The 18574-nt window shown below is 43.9% G+C and overlaps 1 protein-coding gene across 1 annotated transcript in view; it reads right to left on the bottom strand.

Moving 5' to 3' along the window:
• Window positions 1-4528: 4528 nt before the first annotated feature.
• Window positions 4529-18574, bottom strand: part of tinagl1 (tubulointerstitial nephritis antigen-like 1) — a 29982-nt gene continuing 15936 nt past the window's right edge. Inside the window, exons 6-12 of the mRNA XM_080837740.1 lie at window positions 16278-16401; window positions 16042-16192; window positions 15616-15802; window positions 14468-14513; window positions 12740-12863; window positions 8717-8759; window positions 4529-8545 (exon numbers count right to left, since the gene is read on the bottom strand). Of these exons, the coding sequence (XP_080693866.1) occupies window positions 8387-8545; window positions 8717-8759; window positions 12740-12863; window positions 14468-14513; window positions 15616-15802; window positions 16042-16192; window positions 16278-16401 (834 nt within the window). The 3' untranslated portion in view covers window positions 4529-8386. The remainder of the gene's footprint in view (window positions 8546-8716; window positions 8760-12739; window positions 12864-14467; window positions 14514-15615; window positions 15803-16041; window positions 16193-16277; window positions 16402-18574) is intronic.

Below are 18574 nucleotides of genomic sequence, written 5' to 3'. Positions count from 1 at the left end.
CATTTGAATACACTGTACTTACGAAAGCAAATAAAAGCTAAAAAAGAAAGATATAAATATATATATATATATATATATATATATATATATATATATATATATATATGTGTGTATATATATATATGTGTGTGTATGTTCTCAAACAAAACGCCCTCTGGTCAAAGATAAATATTTGGGGAGATTCTCAACGCCAAACTCCCGAGCTTGACACTGATATCTTGAGATATTTTTTAAGTCCGATCAAAGTGTTTTTGATTGCTTCATTAGTTATTAAATCTCATCAGATTGTGATGGCCACTCCACATTTAACAGATTTTAAACTGCTGCAAGTCAAACCTCTCACACGTTAAAAGAAAGAGTAACAATTTTTCGCTTGGACTAGAAAATTTTGTGTTGCGCAAATTTAAGATGTATAAGCCTTACTTTGTACATAGACTGTTGTCTGGCCTGTGTCCTTTTCATTTGAAAATGGTGTCCTGCCACAAAGAGCATCCTCTGGGCAGGAGAAGGGAATCCTGCCGGACGAATGGGAGATGACCATGGAGCAGGTGAGCTTCTGAGTGGCCAAGAGAGCCAATCAGACGCACGAGTGGCGGGAAAAAAGGAGGAAGACAGAAATCTGTAAATGCACTCACATTGTATGTTATGTTTTTCGATTCTTCTCATGTGCAATGTTGCGGCTTAAACAGTTTATGCAACTATTTATGAAGACATCTGTTGTATCTGTAATAAATATATAGAAAAGCATGTACTTGGTACTGCAAGTTCTGCTGTTTAATGGTGTTTTTATTTAATCTTTTTTTTTTTTTTTTTTTACCGTTATTTAGTCGAGTATTACTTTCCCTGTCATTTCACAGGGTCATTTGTCTACATGGCACTTATGCGTCTGTCTGTCACTTTTTTTAACATAGGTTATTGGCATACCAAAGCTCTCCCAGCTTTACTATGATTTACCATTCTGTTCCTCCTCGCGCATTTCACTGCATTAAGTTATATATTAAAATGCCGTTCAAAGGTGTGTTTACATGTGTTTCTATCATAGCTTTATTTTATTCCTTTTATCGAAGAAACTTCAACTTAAGCCAGTTGTCCACATGACGGGCTATCCTGTTCTTATTGAAGTTGAGTTCTCTGCACACCATTGGGGAGGGTGGGATGTAGGGGGGTGCGGATGTCGGGCCAAAAATGTTTCCCCACTGAATCGGACAATATTGTCAGATTTTGTTTCTGGACGTCTTGGACGTCTGGTGATGGCAAAACATAGGCATGAATGTGATGCCTTTTGAAATTATTTATGTAATTGTCTTGCCTCATACTATTTGTTTTTAAGACCAGTATTTAGTTTGTTTTTATTTTTTTATTTTATTTTTTTCTTGTCTACGGCCTTGCAGTAAGGGCTTGCAGTTGTTGGTGGTAACTAAAGCTAGAACCCCGCCACTGTTAGGATTTTCGGAAAAAAATGCAATAACACACACACTCGCACTGATAAGAGATTCTTGCGTAGGACACAGTGGTCAACCTGCATAGTAAGCTGCTACAGTCATATCTGTATGAACTAGGAGTCATTTTGTCCCATGGCAGTCGGTTCTTTCTTAGAGTGAAGCTCGACAGAATGTTTTCTCTCTCCCTCTTTTTGCATTATGTTTGGCAGTGGAGAGATTCATGTCTTTCCATAAAGGAAGGAGTGTACACATGGAGTCATCTGTATAGTCCCATATCATGTCCTCTTAATTTATTCGTTGTTGTAAAGTTGTACAGAAGGCGTTAAAACATGGGAACTCGGACTGGATGCATTTCTCTCTCTTTTTTTTTGTTTTGTTTTGTTTTGCTCGTTTTAGCTGTCTGGTTTTGTTTTCTCGCTTAGTTCCGAACTCACGTATTTTATATGTATGTATGATTGTGGTTTTATTTTCGAACAGATTTGATTTCAGTTATTTTATACTTTTTGCATGTATATTTCTTTGTACAGATGCCATAAGTGTTAACGCGACCTGTGCTGTAAATATTTTCCGTTTTGCCATTTTGTTCTTTTGAAATTAAACATCCAGAACATTTTCTCTGCTTCTGCCATTAGTTTTTTCATCTTTTCAACTTCATTAAGCAAAACGCTTTCATTTCACTCCTGTTCAAGGCATGTTTGGTCTTTGTAGGTGATATAATGGCGTCATTATTGATAATCATCTTGTCCACTCGCAGAAATGTTTGAAACTATGACCACTTATGATCCTGTTATAGATTGTTATTGCATCCAGATTCAGGGCGTTGTCGTGACAGATGCGCAAAGTGGTAACATGCTGATGTCATGTCACTCACACTAATGATGGGATATGGCTTCTTTATGATGGGGCTGAATGGAAGCCTTAAATGTAAGTATAGTTTAAGACAAGCATCACAGAGCACGTTGTAGCTGTTCACTGAATTGCAAGTCCTGGAGTAATGCCAGAAGGTGTCCTTTAACAAAATGGCTTTATGAAGAAAACTTTCTTTGCAAATACCTGTCAAAAATAAGCTCAAAAATGGCCTCTGGACGTTGACAGCTGAGTTGACCCTCGGGGTGGTTGTGTTGATCTGTTCAAGAGTAAGGTTCCATCCTGAATTGCCTGTGCAGTCACCACTGATCATGTTAAAGTTGGGCAACAAGCCAAAATGATATCTTTTTCTGGGTTGATCTTGTTCCATCGAACTAGTTAATAAATTGCATTGCATTTTGCTTGTTGTACTTTTTAGCCTCATGGAACTAATAACTTTAATTGTGAGATGGAATCTAATTATATTGATTGTTTTTAACTTAATTACTAGCTTGTTGCAATTGTCCAATTAGTTATCTCGATTATTCACCTCTTTACCTTTTGTTAGAAGTAAAACTTCATTAAGGCCCTTGTTTCTAGTTGGCAGAAGATATCTCACTACTAGGATGTTTATAGGTTGGTAGTCTTGCACATTACAGTTAATGGGTTTATGTTGAGAAGCCTTGTTTGGGTTGGCTTTGACCGTAATTCAATAGACCTACCAACATTTAGATGTGTTGTCTTCAGACTACTCGGTTCAGACGGTCACAAAGTCAAGCTCAAAAAGTGTAAGCTTCAACGTGTATTCTAGTGCTTGGCTATCTGAAAGTCGTGTTAACCTAACTCTAGATAGGTGTTATATGGAGGTGTGTTTGGCACCGCAATGCCACAATGTCATCCAGAACGTTTTTGACATATGACGTCAACAGATGACTGTAGGTATATGTCACAGACTGTTAACCACAGTGTGAAAGAATACAAGAGCATCAGAGTTCGTCCCTAAAAGCTGTTTTGTGTGCTTACAATACGCAGACAGGGAGGAGGATATCCTGGTTGGAGTGCTGTTGTCAATAGTAACTAACCCTACTGTGCAAGGCACTGCTTTTGTTGGCAGTCAGGATCCTGGGAAAACTCTGAAAGCCTTTTCCTTGGCATCATTCAGGAATGTCACCAATGTGCCAAAAGCATTTTGCTTGCTGTACCTTGGACATGAATATATATTTAGGGCATCATTTCAATAGATGGATACTTTATTAATCCTGAGGGAACTTTAGGTCATCCAGTAGCTTAATACACATACAATACCTATACAATATGACATCGGAAAAGCCAGTGCCAAAAATGCCAAATGTTTAGAATGTTTGGACAAATTGGACTGTACTGCTTCCATGCCATTATATTGGGAAGTTTTTTATCAATGTTCTGTTGTCTAGCCCTGACCCTTGTCAACAGAAAGAGCAAGAACCGTAGGGTACCCACTCTTGTCGACTTAAGGCAGTTGAAACGGTAAAATGGTACAACCAAATACAACTCTCTTTATCTTTCTTTATCTATCTTTATCTAATCAGTTACAGTGATAAGTAATGCATGTGGTGGCTTTTGTTAAATGCAGTAATAGTTGCATGGGGTGTTGCTATGGTCCACAACCGATCACACGACACTTGCTCTCTATATTTATTCCTCATGCAATAAATACATAATCCATTGGTAAGGGTGTAGGTGTATTAAAGTCCTCTTTGCGTAGCTGTGGGATAATGATAATGGCACAAATGGCACTCATGGGCACATGCCCACACCAGCACATCTTTGCGTGGTTTCCTGCCAAGTGTGGATGGTCTGGCGTTTAAGCCTCGTCCTGGGCATCGAGCTGACACAACTCTGTCCTGTCTGCTGCACAATTTTGCCCCGCGGTTTCACCTCTGCCCCGCCTTGGCATTGGCTGTGCCAACGTGGCAGGCGGGTGAGTGGGCAAGTGAGCTGAGTATGGCAGGCCGGGACCGGGCAGCAGCTCCGTATTTCTGCATGCCGAGTGCTTACCGCGCCGCCCTGCTGCCCTGGAGCTGTTTGGAATAGCTGACCGCATTGCTTTGGTCATTGAATAATGCAAGTTGTTAATGAAATGTTTTGGTAAGGGGCCTAATGTTTAGGACAACATGTTTCTTTTTTTATTCTCATCTGCGATACCTGAGCCTGCAGGGGTTTCAGAGTGAAATACCAGACAACAACTGGATGTTGGGTTGGGGAGGATTTTATTGTCATTTGTGAACACTACAGTGTGTCTTTTCTTGTGTGCACACCATAAAAAGACAAGAGAGATGATGCACGTTGCACATAAAAAGCGAAAGTATACAACTTTTTACACAATCTTTAGTCCTTAAATAAACATGGATTATCACAATGGCATATAACGACATTCACAACGTGATACATGTGGTTTTGAAAAAAAAAAGAAAGGAAAGAAAAGGTTTGGATACAAAGGAGCAAAAGATTAGCACAAGGTCTGATTCTTCTCAAGGAGGAGCTTCCCTTAAACTGGACCGAAACCTAGGAGTCTGATACCGCTAGGTACTTGGGGCTAAGAACTCTGGCAAGATGCCAGCGATTTCCTCTGCATGATTTGGATCCAATTGCTTCCTTCAGTCATTCCATGGATCTAGTCTGTGTATAGCCAGTTTATCCCTACAAGGGAAGGAGCTCTTGGATGGCTGGATGGGAAAATGGACCCAAAGGCTAAAACGTCAGATTGGCTGGGGTGGGGGGGGATTACATCATACTGTCTACGAACCAAATGTACTGGAAGGTTGGTATCCTTGTGTGTGATGCCCAGTGACAGCTAACATAGCTTATTATGGCAATGTAATACAAAAATAAATACAACGCAAAAGTGGTACCAAAGCTATTTTCTTTATTAGAATACTTTGATAAAGAAGTTGGCTGCCACACGAGGAATGGTTACCACTGGTGTGTCATCAGTGGTATCTGATTGCCCCACAGAACAAGAGCTCAGTGGAAATAACGATGATCATAAAATTAACTGTAACAGGTTATACTCTATCGTGCACGTTCAGTGTCTTACATCAAAGGAAAAGCTTGAGACTCTGTTTCTGAGATTCTGTACTTCTTTTTTGGTGGTGTTTTCTCTATAACTTTTGCACCAATTTGACCAATCAACTTGAATGTCAAAACAGCATAAATGCTTCATTACCACAGTCAGTTTTGTTCCATGGTACTGAATCCAAAGCGATAGAGCCTCTATGGCCCCAGTAAGGCCACTGCATTTTTTTTTTTTCACATCCCATTTTTTTTTTTATATAATCTAAAAATAAGTTCTGTTTATTACATTCCTTTATATGACTTTTATCTTCCCTCACAAAACAGCTAAAGGAATGTTGTCATTTTAGAGTGAGGGCGTGTCATGCTGAGGAAATGCAAGGATCTTATCAGAGATACGAAAATTGTGTGTGAGTCCAGATAGTCTGTCATAGGTGTATCCACAAGGACCTGTTGATGGCTCCATCTCAAGCCTTTGTAAGGCCACAGTAGTAATTTTGCATACTTCCAAATGTATTTTTATCTGTTTGCCCGCAGTGCCTTAACATTCCTAATTCATTTTCTGCATACCTTTCGGATTGGGTGGGAATGCAACACCATTGTCCGGAGGTGCAAAAGTATTACAGACAAACCCTGTACCCCTAGCCACTCAGACCCTCTATGAAGCCAAAACACAAACAGTCACTGGGGATACTAGGAGCCAGGGCCTGGGTTTGGCTGGAGGGGGGTGTCAGCTTGCTGTACTATGATACCACATGGTGTGCCTCTGGTGTGTGTGATCAGCGTGGATGTGTCAGTGACTGACTGTGTGTGTGTGTGTGTTTGCACCTTTTGTGCCACGGTTGCTCTCCCTCCATTAGGGAAAGAGGAGGGTGTGTGTCTCATGGAGGTGGGGGAAAGTGTGTGTGTGTGTGTGTGTGTGGCTCATTAAGGCATGAGGATGGGGGTGGAGGGCAAATACAGGGGCGACTCATGAAAGAAAAACATTGCATGACAGCAGGGTCAACACTTATGCATGTGACGTGCGCTCTGTGTTCAAGGGGAACGCTAACAGTCTCAATGACTGGTGAACAATAACCACCACAGCAGTCCTCTCTCATGGATAGCTATTAACCAGCCTGAAACACCTGCTGTGTGCTGCCAGGCTACGGTTTTAAACTAGCATCGAATGCTTGCATTTGTGTTTCCCTGCATGGCTGCATGCTGTCATCGCATTGAAATTGAAAACAGTGGATTGACGTGATGCGACGTAGGGGACACTAAGAGAGGTGGGCACCGTGCTACTCTCTAAACAAACAAAATGCAACAAAGTGAAATAAAGCAGCTTTTTTTTCACAGATGTCAACCACCAAGTAGAAAATACAACAGAGGATGTGAAAGTAAGCAACAGAAATGGTTTTGTAAGGTTAATACTTGACTCTGTAACACTTTACAGGATAACAAAGATTAAGACTATAATACAAAGATGCCCAATTTGGATCAGAGATACCAAATCGTAAGGTTTTTTTTGGTTTGCAAGTGAATCAGGTTGTTGAAACGTCTGTAACGCCGTTTCCTGCTTAATTGCTTAAGAGAGCCCGAGGGTTCCAAACAAGCAACCTTTTAATCATTTTTTTTTTGTTTCCTCTCCTGTCTTTCTTTTATCTTTCACTAAACTGGAATGAGTGACAGGACCTACATTTGAAACGTCAAGGCTGTGATAAACGGTTGGTGTACAGCTGGCACACGGTGTGTGGAGTGAGGTTTGAAGGTAATGTGAAGCAGGTGGTCTCCGACGGAACCAGTCGGAATTCCGTCTCCATGACAATTAGCCACTCAATCCCTCCATGATTCTGTCAAGTTTTTTCTCTGAAGGGGAATGTGGTCATAACCATCGAGCTCTGTTGTGCAAAACTTGATTTATGACCTCATCCATCATGTTTTTAGCGAGACGAACAGTAGACTACTAAAGCCAGCTTGATTTAACATGGAGATCTATCTGTGAAGGGTGAAGATTGTTCTACATTCTACCAATGAGCAGAGCTATCACAAAATCATGCTCATATATATATAGAGATAGATAGATAGATAGATAACTTTATATGAAAATAATATAGAGTACTCACATCTAGGCTATGGGTTGGTAATAAATTATTGGTCAACTCCAACTCTGATTGAGAAGCTTATATTACTGTACCCCCCTCCCCCCCTCTGTTTTCTTCTCAGTGTGTCCTGGAGCTCTAGGTTTGTGTGGAGGGGGGGGGATTTGCCAATGGTCTGCCTATCCTTAATGAGAGACGAGAAGTGAGCAAGGTGAGCAAGTCAGAAAAATATGTGACAATAAGATTTAGGTCCTAGGGATACACACTCCCTCACTCACACACTCTCTCTCACAAACAAACACTCAGTGGATTGCAGTGGTACTAGGAGAAGCAATAGAATCACGCGCACATCTAAAAACAGGTGAGTGCTTTCCCAACTAGATGCCACCTATATATTGTAGCCTTTTCCCTAATCCCAACTGGGTTGTAACAATTGTCCACTTGTCAACTGTCCACCAGGAGGTTTAGCGTTTAGCAACTATCATAGCGTGACAGAGGCAGCAATCAATGTGGTGATCCAAAAGCAATCCGATATTTCGGCATCAACCGAAACCACAATAATGGGGGAACTGATAGAGTCTCTGCACTGTGCAGCTGTGAAGAAGAACAGCGGGGGGGAATTGTGTTCTCTCCACAAGTAAGGAAGGCTGACGTCGTCATCACAAGTGGTCTTTGGAATAACTAAGTGTCCTGAGAGGTAAACTGCAGAGGGGTTGTTTGTATGTGTGTGTGTCTGTTGAAGAGTTACGGGAGTTGACGTCTCGTTGTCATGCTCAAGTAATTTTTTTCAGTTTTGTTTCTTTTTTGGGATGTGTGCACTTGGGTTGGTGACGGGGTGTTAGGCTTCTAAGATACCCCTGGGTCAGTAAGGAAGCCCTTCAGAGGTTGCCAGGGGAGGCGGGATTGTGGAGGTTGGTTGGGGGAGGGGGGGGGGGGGGGGGGGTTGTGAACGTTGGGAGCTTGCGTCTACTTGCGCCGGCCGTGATGGTGATTGTGCATGTCCTCCATGGTCACGCGGCCCCACACGCCGATTACAAAGGCCTCGATCTGACACTCGTTCTCCCCACGGGCAATCCGGAAGTAGCCACCCTCACCCCAATCTGTTCCCCAAGAGTTGGCAGCAAGCTGTCAAGAAGAAAGAGAATATGAAGCATATGAAAAAACGATCAGTCTTCATACATAAACCTCAATATCTATCAATAATCATAAATCACAACCAATGGAAGAGCTTTTCGTCTACACTTTACTGTATAATAAGACTTCCTAAATGAAAACCTTACAATGTCACTGACTTACCCAATACTTCCGAGTCCCATCATGGGTTGCCATCTCTCCCCAGCTGTAAAGGAAAGACAGAAAAGAAAAAAATCTTCATCAAAAGAATGCCAACGTGACGCCAACCTTATTTTGTTCTCCGAAATAAAAAACAGGATACCTCTTTAAATAAGGACACAAAAAAAAACACCCTACATGGATTCCATTATCCCATCAATACCTTGTTCTATACTTAAAAACAACATGTCTTTTGGGAGAAGCCTCTCTGTCAGTACAAAAATATATCGCCTTGTTGGTGTGTACCTGTCACCCTTGAACATAAGGGGATGTGACTGACAATTGTCTTTCCGTTCCTGAAAAAAGAAATCACACAGGAGTGTTTGTACCTGAGAAACCCTTTGAGTGTGTGAAAAAGGAAGGAAGGAAGGTAGGAAGGAAAACAACAAACGAACGAACGAACAGGGTGAAATACCGATGAGGTGGAGTCCTTCACTCCCGCCCTCCTCTCTTCAGGAGCAAAACATCTTCCATCTGACAAACAGCATCCCGGCACAAACATGTGTTTGCAGGGGCACACTGACAGAGCGACACACAACAGTGATGCCGCGGAATTCCCCCAATGCCGCTTTCACCCTTTGAATAACGAGAGAGGAAGGATACGATAGAAGGCAGGAAGTCCCCCTTCCCACACTAACACAAACACACACACACCTCCACCCATCTCCCTACCTTCACCAGGCAGGGACACCTCAGTAAGGTCAAGCAGAGTCGACTAGCCAAGAGTGGCCGTTGATGGTTGTTGTTGTTCTTGCAGTGGCCTGGCGTCTCTCTAAATCACCAAGCCTTGTTTTTATGTCTGTCCTGGAGAATGTTCCATTCCCCCCCACCCCAAGGGCTTTTTGAAACTATATTTTTATCCCCTTCCAAATCCACACAAGTCTAAAGCCATGATCTAATCTAGGCCCTTAAATAACAGGATGGTTCCCCCTCAAGGAACAGTGCCTCCCACAGGCTTGGGAATAGACTGAGGGAAAGGGTGGTTAACATGAGAGTTGAATGCTTCAGTCTCTTTCTCTGGCCAAACTCTGCACCCATCCAAACCTCACTTTGCCATCTTTCAACAGCTATTTCACCCCCTTTTTAAACAGCACAACTCTTTCTTGAAACCCAGGCAGTGGGTGAATAAGATCCAGGCCCAAGCATTAAATAAATCACAAATATAGACAATCTTGGCCAGAAGATCACTGATGACTGACCAGTGCTAATGTAGTTCAGCACTCTCTGTAGGCACATGCTTGTGGCGACGGAGTCAGGCCTAGGGTGTCCTCATTTGCATCATTACCCCATGTTTTGGTCTCGCCTCCACCCCTGCCTGACCTGCACCTGTCCTGTGAACAATCACAGACATACCACAGCCCCCAGACCTCTCCTGACCTTTCTTTCGGGGGTGTGGGGTGATAGGCTGCTGTTGGTGGGGGGAGGTGGAGGGGGACCGTTATCCTTCCCTGTCCGGTACAGTTTGGGATCATCCTGTCAGACAATGGCGTTTCCAGCAGAGTGGGCACCAATGCGCTTTCCACAAACTTTCCCAGGCCCTGGGCTTAGCCCTACGCAGCGCGGTGGGATTTGCAGCCGTGCAAACAGCCACGCTGCCACCCGCCTCCCCCAAATCCACCCCCTCGACCCTCCACTGATGCACAACATCTCTCCATCCCCCGGCCCTCTGACCACCCCCAATCCAGCCCCACTCAGTGCCTCCTGTCCACAGCCCACAGCAGCCAAAAGAACCGCACCGTCAGCGAGCGGCCAGGGTAGCAGAGATCACATCACCACAGTCCACCCCACCTCAACACACACACACACACAGACCATCATCCACTGTGGAGCGCATCATCATAAGCACGCACAAACACACCCCACCCACATCAAACCAAAGACAAACCGAATGCCGGACAATTGGCACAGACTGAGGCCATAAGCTCACGTCTGCAAACAGTCCACAAGTTCAAACAGCGTCCAATTATCCAATTAGGGTTACGAAAGCCAAATCCTGCCCAGCCTTACACAAGGGCATCACACCACAAGGGAACAGCTTTCTAAACAGTGACTTACGTCCATGCCTTGACTAGCTTGGATCTTAAACTGGTATGCAATATAAAAAGGATGTTGACTCGGCCCCATGAAAGAAAGGAAGACAATGCATTTCTCTTCAACCTACAGAATTGCATACACCTTTGCGCATACAAATCCCCGCCTTTACTTCACCGGCACACTAATTTTGCCTACTCTAACAGACACCACGCCAAGTAAACAAAGGATGCAGGTGTGTCCCAGCCACAAGTTTAAAATGAGATATTTTCAGTTTTCGTCATCTAGATTTACATTGTTTCATGTAGTTTTGACATAGTAGTTGTAGGTAATTATAATGCCGTCAAAGCAACGTCCATGCATACAAGTATACATGCATACTTGTTGCATACAAGTGACGCCAAGCTTCTGAGCTCTAATGGCTGCCTATTACTTAATTATATATCTCAAGACAGACCCTCTCCTCTGCTCTCTCCGTCTCTCACCCGGCCATTATGAGGGAGCCACCTGGACCGTCTGCATGCAGTCAAGAAGGTATGTGTTTGCCAGGGAGGGACTCTGGCTCTCTTTAGCCTAATTGGAAGGCACTGTCGCCTTTCACTGGGGCACTTTCACTCTTCTCCACCTTTATCACGTCTCTCTCTCTCTTTCTTTTTCTTTTCTCTCTTTTTCTCTCTACCTTTGTACCCCTCTGTCTTTCTTTCCATCTCTCTCTCCCTCTCCCTCTCTCTCTCTGGCTCTGTCTGGTGATGGCTTGTGCAAGCATTACTTATATGGAATGTATTGATTTAATGATGTATTAAAGTGTTTTAGTACAAAGTTTCCCTCTCTTTCTTTTTCTCTCTCTCTTTCTCTCTCTCTCTCTCTATATACTGTATCTCTCTGTCTGTGTGTGTATCTCCCTCTCTATGTGTGTCTGTGTGCAGCTCTCTCTCTCTGTCTGTGTGTGTGTCTGTCTCTCTCTCTCTGTGTCTCTGTGTGCGTCTCTCTCTGTGTCTCTGTCTCTGTGTGCGTCTCTCTCTGTGTCTCTGTCTCTGTGTGCATCTCTATCTCTGTGTGCGTCTTTCTTTCTCTGTGTCTCTGTCTGTTTTCCCTCTGTCTAAGTTCTGGTTATGAGACAGAGTGCAGTACTGATGACCTGATAAAGCAGGTACTGAGTGAGTGCAGCAGTGCTCAGACAGGTAAGTTGGAGGACAGGGGTGTGTGTGTGTGTGTGTGTGTGTGTGTGTGTGTGTGTGTGTGTGTGTGTGTGTGTGTGTGTGTGTGTGTGTGTGTGTGTGTGTGTGTGTGTGTGTGTGTGTGTGTGTGTGTGTGTGTGTGTGTGTGTGTGTGTGTGTGTGTGTGTGTGTGTGTGTGTGTGTGTGTGTGTGTGTGTGTGTGTGTGTGTGTGTGTCTGTCTGTAACAAGAGAGGTGAAGGGATCCAGGTGTAGTGTCTGCCCGCATTTTTGTGCAGACCATGGAGACAAAGAGCACGTCTGGGACATTAAGGCCTGGAGCGGTGGTATGTGTCTTTGGAGTCTAAACAGAGTTCTAAAGGCTTTTACCCTTACCTGTGTCAAAAACATAGCCATCAGCACCAATACATATAGTGTTTAGATGGCTTAAGTCATGTTTTTTTCCTTCAGTTAAAAATGGAAATATTGTTGTTTTGAACAATGTAAAAAAAAAATATCCCAAATTTTTCTACACAAAAATCTACTAGTTCCTGTGCCCCACCAGGATTCTTACTTTGTTTTGACTGCTGAACTCGTTCAGTTAAAAATGTAAATATGGTTATTTTCAAAAATCCCAAATTGTTGCAAACTAAACTCTACAGGTACCAACCCAGTTTACAGGTACTCCCCCTGTTTCAGAACTGTTATTTTGTTTTGACTGCAGAACTTCTTCAATTAGAAATATATATGGAATTTAACTTGGAATTTAAATGAAAATCCACAAGTGCCGGAGGTACTCACCCTGTGATCCTGACTGAATGTGTGCCATGCTTTTGATAGTGAGGGAGCTTCTGGTAGTTCACATCTGTGTGCCGATAGATCCCGCTCTTGTAAACAAAGAAATCCTCATGGACTTCAAGGATGGCTGGAGGAGGAAGCCAAATGAACAAACAGGTAAATAAAAAACAAGTCGTCTTGTTCATTGTTTGTAAAAATTAACAAAATAACCTAAACTAATGAACAAACAAGTGATAACACATCCAAGGTACACCATAAAAAAATCTACAGACACCATTGCTTCTCCTTAAGGGAATTTCAGTGTTTGTGTAGTGCAGCCTGACTAGTCATGATAGGGTTCTTTTGCCCTGACAACCCCGATGAAAGTGCATTTAGAGTACAGATTAAACAATACAGAGAGAACAATAGAGCATTGAGCTGGGCGTATTTTGGCTGGGTGCCTCTGTTCATTTGAGGCTCACAATGTCAACACTTCCCTCATTACTACTTCATGAGGCCAACAGCAACAGTAACAGCACCTACTGCACATCCAGTGATACAGAGGTCCAGGTAGACCCCTGTGAAAGCACTACTGGTGTTTGAAGCTAATTCTAAAGTTACATAATGGTATATAAGCCCACCCTATTGGATCAAAGAAGGGTTTTGGCTGGAGGCATTCAGGGGCCCATTTTGATCTCTTCTGCAGCGATTGTTTTCAGGAGTTCCGCAGAGTTGTGCTCTGTTTGACTTTGAAGGCTTGGAGGCAAAGTCCGGAAGGTGCCTGACATAGTATTGTGAGAACTACCTGTACCCTCTCCTCAAAGTCCAGATGAGTGTGCCAAGATTACTTTCCATGGCAAAACAAAATAAGTGTATATATAGTTACATACACATCTTGAGAGATCAGGACAGAGATAATGCTGTCTCTCTGTCTCTCTCTCTCGCTTTCTCTCTCTATCTGTCTGTTTTGTGCTTTGGAGAATTTCCTGACTTCCCATGAATCATCACCAGGATGGAATGCGGCTTGTTCCATGTCAGGAGAGAGATGATTGGGGTCAGAGTTCAGGTCATGTCCAGCGGCGAAAGCACAAGGGTCATCAGGGGGAAAGGAGCAAGTCACAAGTTCATCAAGATGATGCGTTCAGTTTTCTGCTCTTCAGGGGAATGCCTAGGAGCTTTCAAATGTTTTGTCTCAAAGTGAAGCAAAGCCTTTTGTCTGGTTGATGTCTCTGACTGAGTCGAACTCAGTCTCTGACTGAGTGATGCTCTAAGAAGACCCGATGCTTGTGCTTTTAGAACTTACATGAACCGTTATATTTGTAAGGCATAATGTATAGTCCACCGGCAGTATAAGAAAATAAATCCTGACAGAATGAACAGGGGAACAACTTGTTTCAGGTGTTGCATAGCAACCTATTACTTCCTGACTTCACAGGATGTTACGATGATTTCACATTACATTTTTGAACACTACTTGTGGAATGATATGAAAGATGTGAATTAGAATTATTTCTTTGCAGCGGCTATTATAAAGAAATATTAGTCTCCGAACGTTGGGGTGGTCCATGCTAATCAATGGAACTTTTTGCAACATTCTGAGGAGCCGTATAATAAACCTGAATATCAAACATTGCTGTCTTGTTCATGCTTTCGTAATAATTGCTCCCTCTCAAACTAATCTGAACACACACACACACACACACACACACACACACACACACACACACACACACACACACATGCTTGATTTACCTTGTACTGGCCCATTGTCCATAATCTCCTTCATGATCTCTTTCTCCTGTGGAGATGAGAAGTAAGTACAAATAAGAAGTGAGTGACTAACTATAACAGATCATCAGATAACAGATTATGATTAAACGGTTGTGAAATGGACCTCCGCAGATTGACTTATAGCATTTGATTATTGACTCCACTGCTTGCAGCGTTGCAATGTTCAAGGGAGAGTGATTTAGGTGTCTTGGCATTGTCTCTCTGTATGTGATATCTCCATGGAATTTCCTGGAAAGCCTGAGGACACTAGAGTTAAAATTATAATTGTGAACCCCCTGGTGATTTTCAGTTTATCATGCCACTTCAGTCTCTTGGCTTTTGTGCAGAGTTGGTTGCGATCCAGACTCCATGAGGGTGGAGTGTCTCTCAGGTTTGCAGAGTCTCCAAGTACTGATTTATGTCTGGATTCTGTGAGATCTTTCACAGACTGCGGGTAATATCCCAAATCCTAGCCTGGCAGATTAATGGGAAGAACTACAACTAGATTGCATCACTAAGACTGCTGTACAGTAGGCGGCCTGGGAAATGCTGTTTGAGTGAGGGGTAATGCTGAGGGATAGTCTGGAACATTCAGGCCAAACATGACACAGATCTCCACTATCCAGTGTTTGTTTGCTATTATGCCATATGGGATTCATGAGGAAATCAACTGTAATCCAAAATTATAAACAAGCCGTGTTGTTGTACAATCAGAGGGTCTCTAAAGGCCTTGCACTCCCATAAGGACAAACAAGGACTCGTGGGCTGGATTATAAACCCCTCATTATATAACCATAAGAGGTTATTTTTTCTTTTGCGTGAGAAAATTGTCTGGACCAGCGAGCTTAAGCAGTCACGAGATTCCAGAGGTTTGAACATCCTGGTTCAGAAGGCAAGATGACCATTCCAGTCTTTCCAGACAACCACCTGTCTTTTGTGGAAGTTTTTTTTGACTAACTATGGATAACTATTTTTGAGCTAATCTGCAGGATTTACGGATGAAATCTTTTAAATCGTACTTGACCTGAACTCTCGCGCTGCCACAACTCTTTCCAGACAAACCTGCGCAGTGACTAAAACACCGTATCTATAAAGATGCAGGCACATTATAAAAAAAATGTGAGTCTTACATTGGTGGACAGCCTGTATGGAGGAGTGGACTGGAAGATGTCGTTGTTGTAGGTGTGGGTGTTGGGGCAGCGGGCGGTGGCCTGCCTCTTCCCCCGGCCCACCGACCGGCTGTGCATCATGCAGTGGGCTCTCTCTGCAGGGGCGTCCTGTGGGGGGGAGAAGGGGTAGCACTCCTCCGTCACCACCCTGAGAGAGAGAGAGAGAGAGAGAGAAAATTATAGGATGAGTGTAGTATATAAAGAGATAACAAGAGCTTTATGATCTCTTCCCTCACACTTCATAAGCTCTTAAAAAGCACCCATCCCTCAACCTCGTCACTCAAAATTTAAGTACGTCACTTTTCATTTCATGATTTTTTATCAAAACAGGTTTGCAAAATGAGTGGCTGGCGTAAAGGCAAAGGCGTAAAGACAGAATCTTCCTACCCTCTGCGGCGCAGGTACCACCAGGCCCCGTCGATCCGGCCTCCGGCACAGCCACCCTGGTTCCGCGTGTCGCAGGAAATGAGGTTCTGCGGCGACAGCTGGGGAGTCATGTGACCCATGGACTGAATGGAGATGCGGTCAGACGCCACGGCTGGAGGGACAGAGGTCAAAGTTTGATTTCATTTCGGCCATTAAAGGACTAAAATGATGGGAGAAAGGAGGTCCCTCTGCCTCACCGGCTGTGGAGAAGGCCCAGGACGCGGCACAGTTCCCTTGGTCCAGAGGCTCGTGGATCTTCCCTGGCCAGTGTTCTGCAGCGTTGAAGTAGCGGGGCAAAGGTTTGCTGTCATCCATGTTCATCTGTAGGTCAAATCAAATAAGTCGTCATCACAGTGACAGCATGAAGCTGAATAGCCTCCATTACAGCTGTGTGTCATTTATTTAAGAAATAAGCCCCGCAAGGCCGTGCTTTGCGCTGATTTTAGAACAGGTAAGGGGAGTTGTTAGGCACGACGCGAAGCGGAGTGCCGTTAAACCCCCTTACCTGTTCTAAAATCAGCGCAAAGCACGGACTCGCGGGGCTTATTGCTTTTCTAAACCTGTTACTACACATATTTGATATGGTTTCATAAATAAAGACAATTCAATTTAAGAAACAATAGTTTAATGATAAACCGTCATTCTTCCGCCACTAAAAATTATAGTTCCTAAATAAATCGTTGCCACGCAACCCTTGAAGCAACGCAACAGCCAGATGGAACACTGGGTATGAAATGCGCTATATGAATGCCTTGCCATTCGCTGCGCAGTAATATGGAATGTAATCAGGTCAAATTGTAAGGTAATGCTGGATTTTACAACGGCTTTTAGCCAATCACAATCAAGGATTTGAACAATCAGGTTTAGAATGTGATTGAAACACTTTGCAGAGAGAGGCCTTAACAACACATTTGCGATTCATCTCATCATTTGACAGGAACCCTTAATTGGTGGTGAGGTTGCCTCATTTAGCTGTTTAATTCAGCAAATGGTATGAGGCTTGAAATGATTCCAGTTGAAAAGGCAGAAGAAATGTGGTGTTAAGGCCAATTCACTGCAAACTGTCTACACAGACTTCATTGAACAATTCCACAGGGCCTAGAAAATATAATCCCACTGAAAAGATGAGTTTAACCCGTCACTTTGAGATCCCAGTACTTCAGACAGTACAGCGCCCAACCAGATAGCAAAAACATGCGTCATCAAGCAAATCAGAATCTACGTCTCCTCCTCCTCCTCTTCTTCCTCCTCCTCCTCCTCGTCAATTTTCCATCACACATCGCAGGAGCTAATGAAGTGGGCTCTGGATGCTTCTTGAATGTCAGACATGTCAGAGGTGCTCTGGAGTGTTTCAGCCAGTCTACGTTCTTTTGCCAAGGACTGGGCCAGAAAAATGTGCCTTACACCTTAGGAGGCAGGAGAAAAGATAATCTCTCGCTCTCTCTCTTTCTCTATCTCCCCCCCCCCCCTCCCGTCTCAGGCCTCTGTGGAACTCTCACTCTGGCTGAATAGCACAGCTGCCTGCGCGGGTCCTCTAACATTCCAGCCATTAATCTCCCCCTCCATGAGCCGGCCGAGACGGGGCCACCTGATAGAGAGCGCAGGAATGCAGCCATGCCACGCGCTGACTGGCCTGTGCACTGCTGCTGACGGTGGACGTGGCGGTCCAAAGTCCCCCCACCGTCGAGCCACACCCCAGAGCAGCGTCTCAACAGGTGTGTGTGTGTGCGTGTGTGTGTGTGTGTGTGTGTGTGTGTGTGTGTGTGTGTGTGTGTGTGTGTGTGTGTGCGCGTGTGTGTAGAGAGAGAGTACAGTACCAGCCTTTAGACTACAGAAGTTCACTCAGTATTTATTTCATCGCACACCAGTGGTGTATGTTGACTGAGGCAAGGAACAGAAGAAAAAAAGAGTAAAGATAGAACAACAGAGAGGAAGAAAAAAGAGAGAAAAAAAGGAAGATTTATGAATGGAGTCTGGTGCAGTTCCCTGACTCCAGAGGCAGGTAGCGACCTGCCGGAGGATGCGGGTGTGAGGAGATGGGGGGGGGGGGGAGTTGCGGCGGGGCTGTGGGATGCCTTATCTGGAAAGCGCTTCCATTCATCTATCTGGAACCTTCCACGACGCTTTGATTCACGCCTTATATAATCCATCAGGGTATAGGAGCATGAGACTGAAAGCCTCGCTTTGATGAAAACAGACAAGAATCAGACAACGAGAGACAGGATGGTATATCACACCACATAAGCCACGGGATGGGTCTGACGTAAGCGCACACAAGCCGGACAGCTAATGTACCGTGTCTGCCCATGACCCGGGAGAGGGGCAAGTGAAGGGAAAAAAAACGTAAATCAAAGGCACACTTTCACAGAGCGCGGTTCATTGGGTGGGAAACTCTTTGAAGGAGAACTGCCCTTCGGCTGGTAGTAAGACGGTCTATCTGTCTATCAGGGGTTATTGGGTACACTTACATAACAGGATACAAACTTTGGACCAA

The sequence above is a fragment of the Sprattus sprattus genome (genome assembly GCF_963457725.1).
Source record: "Sprattus sprattus genome assembly, chromosome: 4".
NCBI classification, from domain to species: Eukaryota; Metazoa; Chordata; class Actinopteri; order Clupeiformes; family Clupeidae; genus Sprattus; species Sprattus sprattus.
The sequence above is the reverse complement of the archived record's forward strand: the minus strand, read 5'-3'. Positions and strand labels throughout refer to the sequence as shown.